General features: G+C 36.9%; 1 protein-coding gene across 2 annotated transcripts in view; it reads left to right on the forward strand.

The window, feature by feature from the left end:
- bco2 (beta-carotene oxygenase 2) overlaps positions 1–15884 on the forward strand; it is a 57765-nt gene that overhangs the window by 28746 nt on the left and 13135 nt on the right. The window contains exons 1-4 of one of the 2 annotated variants that reach the window (XM_062960799.1): positions 4479–4720; positions 9536–9737; positions 12305–12516; positions 13788–13903. In XM_062960799.1, coding sequence (XP_062816869.1) covers positions 4636–4720; positions 9536–9737; positions 12305–12516; positions 13788–13903 — 615 coding nt within the window. In that variant the 5' untranslated portion in view covers positions 4479–4635. Of the gene's footprint in view, positions 1–4478; positions 4721–9535; positions 9738–12304; positions 12517–13787; positions 13904–15884 lie in introns of those variants that run through there. The other variant, XM_062960798.1, reaches the window with a different exon arrangement.

Raw genomic sequence — 15884 nt, forward strand, 5'->3', positions numbered from 1 at the left:
CCTTCTCACCCAAGGGGACTCAGGGCGGCTTACAAAAATTGGCAAAATTTAACGCCCAAGAAATACAATCATAAAAGCAAAAGTATACCTAGGATTTTGGAGTTGATTTTTTTGACTAGGATTTCTAGACTTATACATGACTATATAGGTCAGGGGTCCCCAAAGTAAGGCCCAGGGGCTGGATGAGGTTTATTATTAATTATAATAAGATCTTAAGATTGCTTGTTCACACTGTTGGTCAAACCTTGTCTTCAATAATAGCTCTTGAAAACTACCCATATATACTCGAGTATAAGCCAACCCGAATATAAGCTGAGGTACCACAAAAAAACTGGGAAAACATTGACTCAAGTATAAGCAGAGAGTGGTAAATTTCAGAAATAAAAATAGATACCAATAAAATTACATTAATTGAGGCATCAGTAGGTTAAATGTTTTTGAATACTTACATAAAGCTCAAATTTAAGACACGTCTGTCCAACTCTGATTAAATCATTATTCTCATCTTCAATGTAAATGTGCTTATGTATCCTTTTAATAATAATAAAATAATACATGTAATAATAATAATAATAATAATAATAAATACAGGAAAATAATACATGTAATAATAATAATAATAATAATAATAATAATAATAATAATAAATACAGGAAAATAATACATGTAATAATAGAGTAAAATAATGAATGTAATAACAATAATAAGATCAGAGTGAAATAATAAATGTATTAATAATAATAAAAATAGAGTAAAATAAATGTAATAGTAGCAACAATAATAGAGAAAAATAATAAATATAATAATAATAAATGTAGTAAAATAATAAATGTAGTAATAAATAGAGTAAAATAATAAATGCAATAATAATAATAAGAATAATAATAAGATCAGAGTGAAATACTAAATGTATTATTATTAATAATAAAAATAGAGTAAAATAAATGTAATAGCAGCAACAATAATAGAGAAAAATAACAAATGTAATAATACCAATGTGCTGTCGTGTCTGGGCATGGCCCCATGTAAGCCGCCCCGAGTCCCTCCGGGGAGATGGGGCGGGATATAAGAATAAAATTATTATTATTATTATTATTATTATTATTAATAGAGAAAAATAATAAATGTACCATATATTCTTGAATATAAGCTGACCCAAATATAAGCCAACCAGGACCCTCGCTTGAGTATAAGTCGAGGGGGGCTTTTTCAGTCTTTAAAAAAGGGCTGAAAAACTAGGCTTATATTCAAGTATATAAAGTAATTCACGTTGGGGAAATGTTCTTTATACGATGCCCAGAAATAGTTTTTATTATTATTTCTTACATTCATCTTGAGGATTACACTTCTGAAAGATCTGGCTGCCGCTTTTCCTTTTCTAATCAGCTTTCCCGTTTTAGTGGGTGAGGTTTGAAGTGAAAATTAATTGGGATTTAAAGCTGCCACGTTAGATCAGCCAGGCTTAGTTGGGAATTACTATTCCCTGTAACCGGTGCAATCCCATTGTTTCTCCTTCAGTGTTTGTAATAAACTAGAAGCAGTACCTGGCTCTAAAATCTCACAACTAGGCGGCCTTTGGTCCCTATTGATTATGTATCCCAATTATTTGTAAAACTCCACCTTCAGGGAGCTTTCCATGCCAGATATGCCTTAGGTTAATTGGGAATGAATGCATTAAAGTGATCCTTCTGTTCACACAGGTAGAGAATTTTCTGCAGAATTTTAAAACCCTTTATGGCTTTGGTCCAGGTTATCTAAAGGTTATCTAACCTTTTCCCCTGGATGAGCCTGCCTGGGTTTTAAGGATTATCGCCAATTTGTAGATAAGTGTCGGTTTTATTTGCTCAATGCAGTGCAAAACTTTTCTCTCACTCTAGAGTCTTAAGTAAAGAAAACCCACCAGCAATCAGTCTTTGGATTGGATAAGGAATAGCAGTATTTGTTTACTTAACATGTATGAGCAATATGTGTATATATCACTATGAAAACTATTGTTTTTGTGTGAAGCAATGAACTATATATATATATATATATATATATATATATATCGTATATATCTCGTGTGTATGTGTATATATATGTAAAGGTTTTTCCCTGACATTAAGTCTAGTCGTATCTCACTTTTGGGGTTGGTGTTCGTCTCCATTTCTAAGCTGAAGAGCCGGCATTGTCCATAGACACCTCCAAGATCATGTGGCTGGCATGACTGCATGAAGTGCCGTGTGTGTGTGTGTGTATGTATATGTATATATGTATGTGTGTGTGTGTGTGTGTATATATATATATATATATATATATATATATATATATATATATATAATTTATTTTATTTATTACAACATTTATATCCCGCCCTTCTCACCCGAGAGGGGACTCAGGGCGGCTTACAATAAACACACATATAAAAATTATACAATACACTATAAATCAGGTTAAAAATTATTAACTTACATCAACATTCATAAAAACATTCTAAAATACAAATGGGTGTGTTCAAGTTCAAAAGACAGGGTCTGTCAATTGAGGATATGCCATGTATACTCGAGTATAAGCCGACCCGAATATAAGCTGAGGCACCTAATTTTACCAGAAAAAAACTGGGAAAACATTTACTCCAGTATGAGCCAAGATACCAATAAAATTACATTAATTGAGGCATCAGTAGTTAAAATGTTTTTGAATCTTTACATCAAACTAATTTAAGATATGACTGTTCAACTCTGATTAAATCATTATTCAATGTAAATGTGCTTATGTATCCTTTTAATAATAATAGAGTGAAATAATAAATGTAATAATAAATAGAGTAAAATAATAAATATGTTAATAATAATAAAAATAGAGTAAACTAAATGTAAAAGTAACAATAGTAGAGTAAAATAATAAATGTAATTATAATAAATAGAATAAAATAATAAATGTAACAATACCAATAATAATACAGAAAAATAATAAATATACCATATATACTTGAGTATAAGCTGACCTGAATATAAGCCCACCAGGACCCTTACCCGAGTATAAGCCGAGGAGGTTTTTTTCAGTCCTAAAAAAGGGCTGAAAAACTAGGCTTATACTCGAGTACAGTAGAGCCTCACTTATCCAACACTCTCTTATCCAACATTCTGGATTATCCAACGCATCTTTGTAATCAAAGTTTTCAATACATCGTGATATTTTGGTGCTAAATTCGTAAATACAGTAATTACTACATAGCATTACTGCATATTGAACTACTTTTTCTGCCAAATTTGTTGTATAACATGATGTTTTGTTGCTTAATTTGTAAAATCATGACCTAATTTGATGTTTAATATTGTTTTCCTTAATGCCTCCTTATTATCCAACATATTCGCTTATCCAACGTTCTGCCGGCCCATTTAGCTTGGATAGGTGTGACTCTACTGTATATATATATATCTATATATCTCATATATATCTCGTATATATCTTGTGTGTATGTGTCTATATATGTAAAGGTTTTTCCCTGACATTAAGTCTAGTCGTGTCTCACTTTGGGGGTTGGTGTTTCTAAGCTGAAGAGCCGGCATTGTCCATAGACACCTCCAAGATCATGTGGCTGGCATGACTGCATGAAGTGCCGTATTTGTGTGTGTGCGTTTGTGTGTAAATTATAGGCAAGAGGCCACTATAACTAGAAATGTAATCCAATAATGTAAACTATAAAACAGTAATTTCTATATATGTTATTGTCATAGAACATTCAATGTGCAACCAAGGATGATAAAGATTCAAAATATACTAAATGCTTCAAAAAACACATCTCTAAACCAAAATATAATCCATGTGTTACCAACACACATACATTCATACAAAGTAGAACTCTATATTCAGAGTTTGTGAATCCAATGACCAACAAAGTTCATGTTCCACATGGAGGACTGTATAAATCACTAATTGTGAGCCCAAATCTAAACGTCCAAATTAGTGAATCCCTTTTTTAAAAATCCAATGTTTTAAACAAATCCAAGGTTAGTCACCATCCACGACTGGTGTGTAAATTATGACATTGTGGAAATGCGGATTGGTGATAAAGCTTCAGTGGAGACAACATTTCCCAATGACGATATCTCTTTCAGGTGTGAATTTCCTTGAACGAATATATCACTTGACTTTAGTAAGGAGATGTTGTCTTCAACAAATCATTCCCATCTGGATTGGAAAATGCATATGTGCCTGTTGTACATTTTGTTTCAATTGGCATTATTGAGGGGTTAAGATGGAACTCAAACAGATAAAAAACAGATGGTTATTTTCAAGCATGGATATGAAATGTATGATTTGGGAAAAGTTTTCCTTTTGGCCTTCCTTCGGACTCTTGGTTTTTGGTTTGTTCCAACCTCAGGGCTCCCTTGTCCTTAGAATAAGCCTGATCCTGCAGGCTTGGAAACAACGCTGCTGCTGCTGCTGCTGCTGCTTCTGCCAATTGTGTTTGTGCAGCTTCATCCCACTTGCCATTGTGCCATCAGAGAGAGATGAACTCGGCTTTTATTCTGAAAGGATGTGCTCAGCCAGCCTTGCCCTGCATTCCCATCAGGGCCAGATACACCGGGCAGTCCGTCCCAAGGGTTACATCAGGACCGTCTGCTCTTGTTATTGCTCGGCATCACACAGATGCTTTCCTACATCTTTTTGCTCTTCTGTCTCCTCTTTAAGAACACATTTCATTTCCTTCAATCTTTGCTTCATCTCATCCCAGGTAAGACCTCAATTTTCTCCTCCCGAGGGCTGTTTATCCATCCAAAGCATCTGAGGTCAGATGAACCGAATATAGAGATCCTATTTAGGACTGTAGCTATTATATAAGATTTATTATTTGGAAGTCACGAGGACTGATTATAGCTCTATAGATAATGTAGATTTGGAACTATCAGTGAAGAGTAAACAGTTGGTAAACAGTTGCCAACTGTCATCGTTGCAGGATAAATTTTGGTTAGATGTTAGTGCCATACCGAGTTGTGTCGGAAGTCATGGGGGTGAGATTGGGGAAATAATATTTGTATTTTGATGGTTGGATTTTGTAGATTGTATGCCATTTTCACATATCACTGGAACTGGTGCGCCAAAGTCTTAAAAAGTCACATGATGTGGGGTCTATGGCAATTGTTATGTGAACCACACTGATACGGATCAGACCTTGTGTTGATGGGTCCTGACTCAAAATTGTTGCTTGCTGATACATACCGTATATACTCGAGTATAAGCCAAATTTTTCAGCCCCTTTTTAGGACTGAAAAAGCCCCCCTCGGCTTATACTCGGGTGAGGGTCCTGGTTGGCTTATATTCGAGTCGGCTTATACTCGAGTATATATGGTACATTTATTATTTTTCTCTATTATTATTGATATTATTACATTTATTATTTACTTCTTCTTCTTATTATTATTACATTTATTATTTTCTTATTATTCTTATTCTTATTATTATTATTACATTTATTAATTTCTTCTTCTTCTTATTATTATTAATACATTTATTATTTCACTGATATTATTATTGTTATTACATTTATTATTTTACTCCATTTATTATTACATTTATTATTTTACTCTATTATTATTAAAAGGCTACATAAGCCCATTTACATTGAAGAAGATGAGAATAATGATTTAATCAGAATTGGAGAATCTTATCTTATATTACAGTTTTATGTAAATATTCAAAAAAAAATATTAGCCTACTGATGCCTCAATTAATCTAATTCTATTGGTATCTATTCTTATTTCTGAAATTTACCACTCTTGGCTTATACTTGAGTCAATGTTTTCCCAGTTTTTTATGGTAAAATTTGGTGCCTCGGTTTATATTCGGGTTGGTTTATACTCAAGTATATACGGTATTCAGAGGGGAAACGATGATGGAATGAATCATAAGTTGGGAATCGAGGGCACATTCAGGCTGATGAAAAGCCCAAAAAATATTCAATTATGTTCTTGTTCTTTCCATTCTTCTTTTGGAAATCGATACATATTCTGTTCCCAAAATATTTCCTATCAGCTCCTGGTTTTACGAGATAACTTTTTACACCATCTTCCCAGGTTGGTTTATTTTATCCAAGTATAAAACTGGAAAAGACAGGAACAAGTTATCAGTCTGGATGTATTTTTAGTTTGCATTCAGCATATGTTTTGCTGCTGTTATGTAAGCATTTATTCTATCATCTTGTTGTTGCAGTGAGTATAGCAAAGGCACAGAAATCACTAAGATTAGTCAGAACTGATCCAATTCAGCAGTCCTCTTGATTGGTTTCAGGAAAATAAATATGATCAACAAACAGAAGAACATTTCCCGATAGAGCGTGCTTTGATGGCTTCCGTTTTGCTTGCTTGAAATTGAGCTTGAGATAGATCAAGAATGCATTAGTAGGTGCAAAATGTTATATATATCTCACTCACCAAGATCTAAAGGCCACTTGATATTATTCACCGGTCCTGAATTTCGTAGGGTTTTCTTAAGCGTGGAGTATTCCAATTAGTGGAGCATAAAGCTGCTTTCCAAGGCAATACCCTTCCGTAATAAAAGGAAAATCCATCCTTTGCTGAGACAGCATGCCCTCCATCTGTCCCAATTGAGCCAGGACAGTCCCAATCCCCTGTCATCTCATTCTCGATCTACTTTCAGAATGTCTTTATTTCGTTGTCTTCCTTCTCTTATCCGTTTTTTCCTCAGTGTACTTTTTGTGAGCTGATTTCAAAGTGCAAAAGGAGTTTGCATTCAACCATTTAGAAGTAAAGTGAAAACAGAAATTTGCCTTTTCATGCTGATTCAGGCAAAGACATGTCCCGACACACGCTCCATCCTGAAAATCCCTAGCGTGGAAAAATCTCATCCTGCTGAGATGAACGTTTAAGTCTAGCCCTGCAAAGGAACCAGGATTTGTCTCACAAATCTACTTGAGATCTTGATTGGAGCTCACTTTCCGTAGACTCGCTCCGTTAATTCCTCCAGTCCGCCATTCAAAGCTCTCATCCCATCATGCTCGCACCAAAAGGAGCATTGGATTCAGGGCATTAGAAAGGATTTCAGCAGAATTTAATTATATTTGCAGAGGAAAGGAAGAGATAATAGCTTTAACTCTTTAGTTGCTCAGCTGTATTAGGGATGTGTCACTCGCAGAGATGTTCACCAACAAAGAAAGGAGCAGTTGGCTTCAATGGAACGGGGCAGCTTGGTCCTCATGAAGAATTACTTTCTGTTGCCAAAAGAGATGGAATTTTAATTCTTGTCTTATCTTACATCTCCTGGGTACCTAGATGGATATTGTGGAGGTGTGTTTTTATTAAATTATATTATATATTATATAATCATTTTATTTACTCTTGATGGTAATATATGTGACAGAAGCTGAGATGTTTAAAAGAACAATAACACATTTATTCAGGCACAAAGCTTAATGGTTACAGTAACTTTCACTTTAGAGGCACTTTAGTTAACAGTTGCAAAGCTAGAATGAGGTGTTTCAAACTCCTTAAAATGTCACTTCTTTCTCTACTGCTCTAAACTGCAGTCACCCTGTGAATTTCAATCACAGATTATCTGTTCCTTATCAGGAGACAGACTACCTTAAAATAAGTCACCAAACTTATTTTAAACTGACTCAAAAATAAGCATTTGAGCCTCCCTGATCCTTTCAATTTAGGGTCAGTGTTCACTGTACCTCATCAGGGCACAGACTAACTGCTTCTTTTTTAAACCTGCACTTCTCCACCAAAATGACAGTTGGCTCTGCCCACTTCTCCATGGCAACCAACTCATGAGTGCAGAAATGCAATAACTGAAATATTGACCCTTTTAAAACACAATTAAACATGACATCTGTAAACCAGTTATATTTGCAGAGGAAAGGAAGAGATAATAGCTTTAACCCTTGAGTTGCTCAGCTGTATTAGGGATGTGTCACTCGCAGAGATGTTCACCATCAAAGAAAGGAGCAGTTGGCTTCAATGGAACGGGGCAGCTTGGTCCTCATGAAGAATTACTTTCTGTTGCCAAAAGAGATGGAATTTTATTTCTTGTCTTATCTTACATCTCCTGGGTGACTCAATGGATATATTTGGACCATTTCAAGTAATAACAGAAATGACATCTGGGGGGAAAAATGGGGGCATGCACTTGACAATGTGGGAATGGAGTGTGTGTGTGTTTATCCTATGTAAATGGGTGTGTGTGTTCCACGGATTATGGGTTTTAGTGCCGTATAGTGGGATTATTTCTTCATCGTGTTGTCTGTGAAATGCGCACCTATGGGGTTTCCCACTGAGTATCTCCAGGGAGATGGTGGCGGGAAAGAAATAAAGATTATTATTATTATTATTATTATTATTATTATTATTATTATTATTATTATTATTATCATCATCATCATCACTGTCACTTTTCTTGTATGATTTTTGCTATCTTTGCCTGTTGAAGAAGCCAGTGAAACCTGGAAACCTTGCAAGTTTGTTTGTCTGATAAAAGTATTATTTTGTAGGTTTTAGATATATGTGTGTGCATCTTTATGGATTTCTTCCTAGAACACCATTCAGTATGTGTGTGTATGAAAATATTTATTTATTTATTTCCAATACAGTAGAGTCTTACTTATCCAAGCCTCGCTTATCCAACATTCTGGATAATCCAAGCCATTTTTGTAGTCAATGTTTTCAATATATCGTGATATTTTGGTGCTAAACTCGTAAATGCAGTAGTTGCAACATAACATTACTGTGTATTGAACTGCTTTTTCTGTCAAATTCATTGTATAACATGATGTTTTGATGCTTAATTTGTAAAATCATGACCTAATTTGATGTTTAATAGGCTTTTCCTTAATCCTTCCTTATTATCCAACATATTCACTTATCCAACATTCTGGATTATCCAACACATTTTGGTAGTCAATGTTTTCAATACATTGTGATATTTTGGTGCTAAATTCGTAAATACAGTAATTACTACACAGCATTACTGCGTATTGAACTATTTTTTCTGTCAAATTTATTGTATAACATGATGTTTTGATGCTTAATTTGTAAAATCATAACCTAATTTGATGTTTAATAGGCTTTTCCTTAATCCCTCCTTAATATCCAACATATTCGCGTATCCAACATTCTGCTGGCCCGTTTATGTTGGATAAGTGAGACTCTACTGTATATAGATATAAGAAGACACAATCAAAAAGCACAGAATTAACTGCTTCAAAATGAATAAAGTTCAGCAATATACTATGTTATAAAAAACACACTCCGTTTGGGCTGTGTGCTTATTTGCATTCACGTGCAATTCTGAAGGAAGCTTAATAAGTGTTCCTATATTGTATTGTCTCTCACGACCTCTGAGGATGCCTGCCACGTATGTGGGTGAAACGTCAGAAGAGAAGGCTTCTGGAACATGGCCATACAGCCCAAAAGACGCACAGCAACCCAGTGTTCCTGTCTTACTCTAGAAATTGGCATGTAAATAGACCAAGAGTCAAGGCTGATGTTTCCTTCTTGTTTGGTGATCTCTCTCTTTCTCTCCTCTTTCGCAGAAAGTGCTGCACCGAACCAGAAACAAGAGCGACAGGTGACTTTCCGCCACGGAAAAGGCTTGAAATGTGTCTCCTCCTTGTTCAGCAGCGTGGAAGAAAACCCTAAAGTGATCTCGACAAAGATCAGCGGGCAGATCCCCAAATGGCTCAAGGGCAAACTCCTGAGAAACGGACCCGGGAAGTTCGAGTTCGGAAAAGATAAGTAAGGCCTCATTACTGATTGTTGTTGTTCTGAGTGCCCTGACAACCCCATTCTTCAAAACAGGACAGAAGTTATTTAAACTTAAAATTGTATCCACAGATATTGTAAGCCCCCACGTCAATATGATCTAGCATCCCCATGTGAAGTGCCAGAGAAACTTGGAAAAGTTTTAGAAACTTTTTAGAAAAGTTACTAGGCACTTCAGCCATTGACCGGGAAACTCTGAGAGCTGCAGTCTAGAAAAGTAACGTTTCTGTGGTCAATATGATCTAGCGTCCCCATGTGAAGTGCCAGAGAAACTTGGAAAAGTTTTAGAAACTTTTTAGTAAAGTTACCAGGCACTTTAGCCATTGACTGGGAAACTCTGAGAGCTGCAATCTAGAAAAGTAACGTTTCTGTGGTCAATATGATCTAGCGTCCCCATGTGAAGCGCCAGAGAAACTTGGAAAAGTTTTAGAAACTTTTTAGAAAAGTTACCAGGCACTTTAGCCATTGACTGGGAAACTCTGAGAGCTGCAGTCTAGAAAAGTAACGTTTCTGTGGTCAATATGATCTAGCGTCCCCATGTGAAGCGCCAGAGAAACTTGGAAAAGTTTTAGAAACTTTTTAGTAAAGTTACCAGGCACTTTAGCCATTGACTGGGAAACTCTGAGAGCTGCAGTCTAGAAAAGTAACGTTTCTGTGGTCAATATGATCTAGCATCCCCATGTGAAGCGCCAGAGAAACTTGGAAAAGTTTTAGAAACTTTTTAGAAAAGTTACTAGGCACTTTAGCCATTGACTGGGAAACTCTGAGAGCTGCAGTCTAGAAAAGTAACGTTTCTGTGGTCAATATGATCTAGCGTCCCCATGAGAAGCGCCAGAGAAACTTGGAAAAGTTTTAGAAACTTTTTAGAAAAGTTACCAGGCACTTTAGCCATTGACTGGGAAACTCTGAGAGCTGCAGTCTAGAAAAGTAACGTTTCTGTGGTCAATATGATCTAGCGTCCCCATGTGAAGCGCCAGAGAAACTTGGAAAAGTTTTAGAAACTTTTTAGAAAAGTTACCAGGCACTTTAGCCATTGACCGGAAAACTCTGAGAGCTGCAGTCTAGAAAAGTAACATTTCTATGCTCTGGTTGATTGAATCCTAGATTGAAAGAACCACATTCAGCTGGCCAGTTTGTTGTGAATTACCGTATATACTTGAGTATAAGCCGACCCAAATATAAGCCGAGGCACCTAATTTAACCACAAAGAAAACTGGGAAAACATTGACTCAAGTATAAGCCGAGATACCAATAAAATTACATTAATTGAGGCATCAGTAGTTTAAATGTTTTTGAATCTTTACATCAAACTTTAATTTAAGATATGACTGTTCAACTCTGATTAAATCATTATTTTCATCTTCTTCAATGTAAATGTGCTTATGTATCCTTTTAATACAGTAGAGTCTCACTTATCCAACATAAACGGGCCGGCAGAATGTTGGATAAGCGAATATGTTGGATAATAAGGAGAGATTAAGGAAAAGCCTATTAAACATCAGATTAGGTTATGATTTTACAAATTAAGCACCCAAACATCATGTTATACAAAAAATTTGACAGAAAAAGTAGTTCAATATGCAGTACTGCTACGTAGTAATAACTGTATTTACGAATTTAGCACCAAAACATTGACTACAAAAATGCGTTGGATAATCCAGAATGTTGGATAAGCGAATGTTGGATAAGTGAGACTCTACTGTAATAATAGAGTGAAATAATAAATGTAATAATAATAATAATAAATGCAGTAAAATAATAAATGTAATAATAAATAGAGTAAAATCATAAATATATTAATAAAGCCTGCAAAACCTTGCCCTTCCGACAAGCTTTCGATGGGTGAAAACTCGGGGCTATGTCTGTTTTATTGTTGTTTTTATTGTTGTTTTTATTGTTTTTATTGTTATTTTAAAGCTAAGTGTATTGTTTTAATCTATTTCTGTAAACCTCTCCGAGCCAAACTGGGAGTAGCGATATACAAGTCTAATAAATAAATAAATAAATAAATAAATAATAAAAATAGAGTAAAATAAATGTACAAGTAACAACAATAATAGAGTAAAATAATAAATGTGATAATAATAATTAATAGAGTAAAATAATAAATGTAACAATACCAATAATAATAGAGAAAAATAAATAAATATACCATATATACTTGAGTATAAGCCGACCTGAATATAAGCCCACCAGGACCCTCACCTGAGTATAAGCCGAGGAGATTTTTTTCAAACCTAAAAAAGGGCTGAAAAACTAGGCTTATATTCGAGTATATACAGTATTATATATCATTAAATTTGTATTAGCTACATAAATTTTCTGCAAAAATAAACAAAACCTCAAGGTGGTTTACATGAACCAGTTTATCATCCCAACCACCTTGGGAAACAGATCAGGCTCAGAAAGTGACATGGAGTAAGTAAGTTGAACTTGGGTCTCTCAAATCCCAGTGAGCATCTTGGGAGCAAATGCCGTGGTGATAAACATCCCATGGCCATTTCTTCTCCCTTGACCACGTTTTCCCTCTCCAACGGAAGGTATAACCACTGGTTTGATGGCATGGCTCTGTTGCACCAGTTTGAGATCGAGGAGGAGGTTGTGAAGTACAGCAGCAAGTTCCTAAGGAGCGATTCCTACGTGACAAACAGCAAGAAGAACCGGATTATGATCTCCGAGTTTGGGACCATGGCCATGCCGGACCCTTGCAAGACCATCTTTGAGCGCTTCTTGTCGAAGTTCGAAATGCCAAGTAAGTACCAAATTCTTTAGATCAGAGAGTTGCTGTGCATTTTCCGAGCTGTCTGGCCATGTTCCAGAAGCACTCTCTCCTGACATTTCGCCCACATCTATGGTAGGCATCCTCAGAGGTTGTGAGGTACTGTATATACTCGAGTATAAAGCCTAGTTTTTCAGCCCTTTTTTTAAGACTGAAAAAGCCCCCTTCGGCTTATACTCGGGTGATTATATTATATTATATTATATTATATATCGGGTGGTTGGCTTATATTTGGGTCAGCTTATACTCGAGAATATATGGTACATTTATTATTTTTCTCTTTTATTATTGGTATTATTACATAATATAAGATTATAAATGGGTAATATAGCTGTGTGGAAGGGCCTTCTGCCATATAATCCAGTTAAAATCAGATCATCTGTGGAAAATGCCTAAGTGAGGCCAAACTGTGCCCGTTCCCTGGGCTGAGTGGGTTGCTAGGAGACCAAGTGGGCGGAGCTTAGCCCTCTAACTGGCAGCAATTGGATAAAAACAATTATTCCTTTCTCTCTAATTAGGACTTTATTTTTCTTTTCTTTTTGTTGTATCAACCTAGAGCTGTGGATGATGGGTTGTGTTGTCAAATTTCGAGGTTGGGAGGGCCTGTAGTTTGGTTGTTTTGTCTGGTGCCCTGATTCCATCACTCTTTTATATATATAGATTGTTTTTAATTTCATGGATTTTTTTAAACTTATGTCGATGTTGGGCTCATGCCCATGTGAGCCACCCTGAGTTCCTTTGTGGAGATGGAGGCGGGATACAAAATAAAGTTGTTGTAGTTATTATTATTATTATTATTATTATTATTATTATTATTATTATTATCCAGAGCTGTCTGGAGATCCAGGGAAAGGAATATTGCAGAGGTTTTCCTGAATGAGGTCTGTCAGATTCTGCTGCAAGTTTCATCATTCAGCTGGAAGACAAACCATTGTTGCAGCAATAATAATTCCAATAATTTGAGAGGACAGATTAGCATCAAAAGTGCAACTCAGCTTTGAATGCCAATTATATTATGGAGAGAAGGTGCCAACATTCTCCTTAGCCTTAGGCATAGACTTTTAAACCACAACAGGTTTTTAATGAACAGGATTGTTTGTTTATCTGCCCACCGCAAAGCACGGAGAACACCTGCTTCATAGGTTTCTCTCTGCCGCTCTAATAAACTTGAGGCTTTCGTACCACATTCCTCAGGCTAAACTGGCCTGGGCCGATCTAGTTTTCGTTTTTTCTGTTTGTCACAGAGATAACCGACAACTGCAACGTGAACTATGTGGTCTACAACGGAGACTATTTTGTTAGCACAGAGACCAACTTCATGCACAAGGTGGATCTGGAAACTCTGGAAACGAAGGAGAAGGTAAAGGGACAGCAGAGAGTCCTAGATTGAGTCAGACCATCTGGTCGAAGTGCTTTCCTCATTGATATTCAATCCTTTGGAAATGTCAGGAATGGAATTTGGGCCACTTTGCGTGCAAAACATTCCAGCTTTTGTTTCAGTTCTGGCTTCTTCTGGGTTCAGAAAAGATATGACTCTGACGAGGGTTGAATGAAAAGTAATGCCTCCACCTTCATTACTTGAGTTTGGATGGGAATATTTTAATAAATCAAACTCAGAAATAATCCTTAGAATGTGCTCTTTAACTACCACTATTCACTTTCCTACATCATCACCAGACAATTGGATACATTTCTGCCAACGATGTACAAGTTTTCTGAAGCCGCCACAGAAGGAGTCAACACTCTCACATCAACACAATCACCATAGACAGCTTGCATTCTCTGAGGAATCTCCTTTGGGGTGACACCTTCTGCGGTCAAGAATTCAGTGACTGCACGTTCCTTAAGTCGCATTGACCATACTTCGCACTTTAACAACACAACTGTCCAATGCTAAGGATTCCCCGTCTGCGCAGGGTTCCATACTTCAGTGACTCAAGAATTCAGTGACTGCACGTTGCTTAAGTCGCATTGACCAACCGTCTGCGCAGGGTTCCATATTTCGCACTTTAACAACACAACCATTCAATGCTAAGCCTTCCCTGTCTGCACACGGTTCCATACTTCGCACTTTAACAACACAACCGTTCAAAGCTAAGGCTTCCCCGTCTGCGCAGGGTTTCATACTTCGCGCTTCAACAACACAACCGTTCAATGCTAAGGCTTCCCTGTCTGCACACGGTTCCATACTTCACACTTTAACAACACAACCATTCAATGCTAAGGCTTCCCTGTCTGCACACGGTTCCATACTTCACACTTTAACAACACAACCGTTCAATGCTAAGGCTTCCCTGTCTGCACACGGTTCCATACTTCGCACTTTAACAACACAACCGTTCAATGCTAAGGCTTCCCTGTCTGCACACGGTTCCATACTTCACACTTTAACAACACAACCATTCAATGCTAAGGCTTCCCTGTCTACACATGGTTCCATACTTCACACTTTAACAACACAACCGTTCAATGCTAAGGCTTCCCTGTCTACACATGGTTCCATACTTCACACTTTAACAACACAACCGTTCAATGCTAAGGCTTCCCTGTCTACACATGTTCCATACTTCACACTTTAACAACACAACCATTCAATGCTAAGGCTTCCCTGTCTACACATGGTTCCATACTTCACACTTTAACAACACAACCATTCAATGCTAAGGCTTCCCTGTCTACACATGGTTCCATACTTCACACTTTAACAACACAACCGTTCAATGCTAAGGCTTCCCTGTCTGCACACGGTTCCATACTTCGCACTTTAACAACACAACCGTTTAATGCTAAGGCTTCCCTGTCTGCACACGGTTCCATACTTCACACTTTAACAACACAACCATTCAATGCTAAGGCTTCCCTGTCTGCACATGGTTCCATACTTCACACTTTAACAACACAACCGTTCAATGCTAAGGCTTCTCCATCTGTGCAGGGTTCCATACTTCGCACGTTAACAACACAACCGTTCAATGCTAAGGCTTCCCTGTCTGCACACGGTTCCATACTTCACACTTTAACAACACAACCGTTCAATGCTAAGGCTTCCCTGTCTGCACACAGTTCCATACTTCACACTTTAACAACACAACCGTTCAAAGCTAAGGCTTCCCCGTCTGCGCAGGGTTTCATACTTCGCGCTTCAACAACACAACCGTTCAATGCTAAGGCTTCCCGCCAAATGGAACTGTAGAGGAGAGTCTACTGAACAAGCCAGTACCTGCAGCAGACCAGGACTGCCATCCGTTGAGGAGTTACAAAGGTGGAGGCATTACTTTTCATTCAACCCTCGTAGGATGGGGTAACATCTTGTGGGCTTCCCATAGGTGTCTGCTTCTGTG

Source organism: Anolis carolinensis, unplaced genomic scaffold (assembly GCF_035594765.1).
Source record: "Anolis carolinensis isolate JA03-04 unplaced genomic scaffold, rAnoCar3.1.pri scaffold_8, whole genome shotgun sequence".
In the NCBI taxonomy this organism is placed as follows: Eukaryota; Metazoa; Chordata; class Lepidosauria; order Squamata; family Dactyloidae; genus Anolis; species Anolis carolinensis.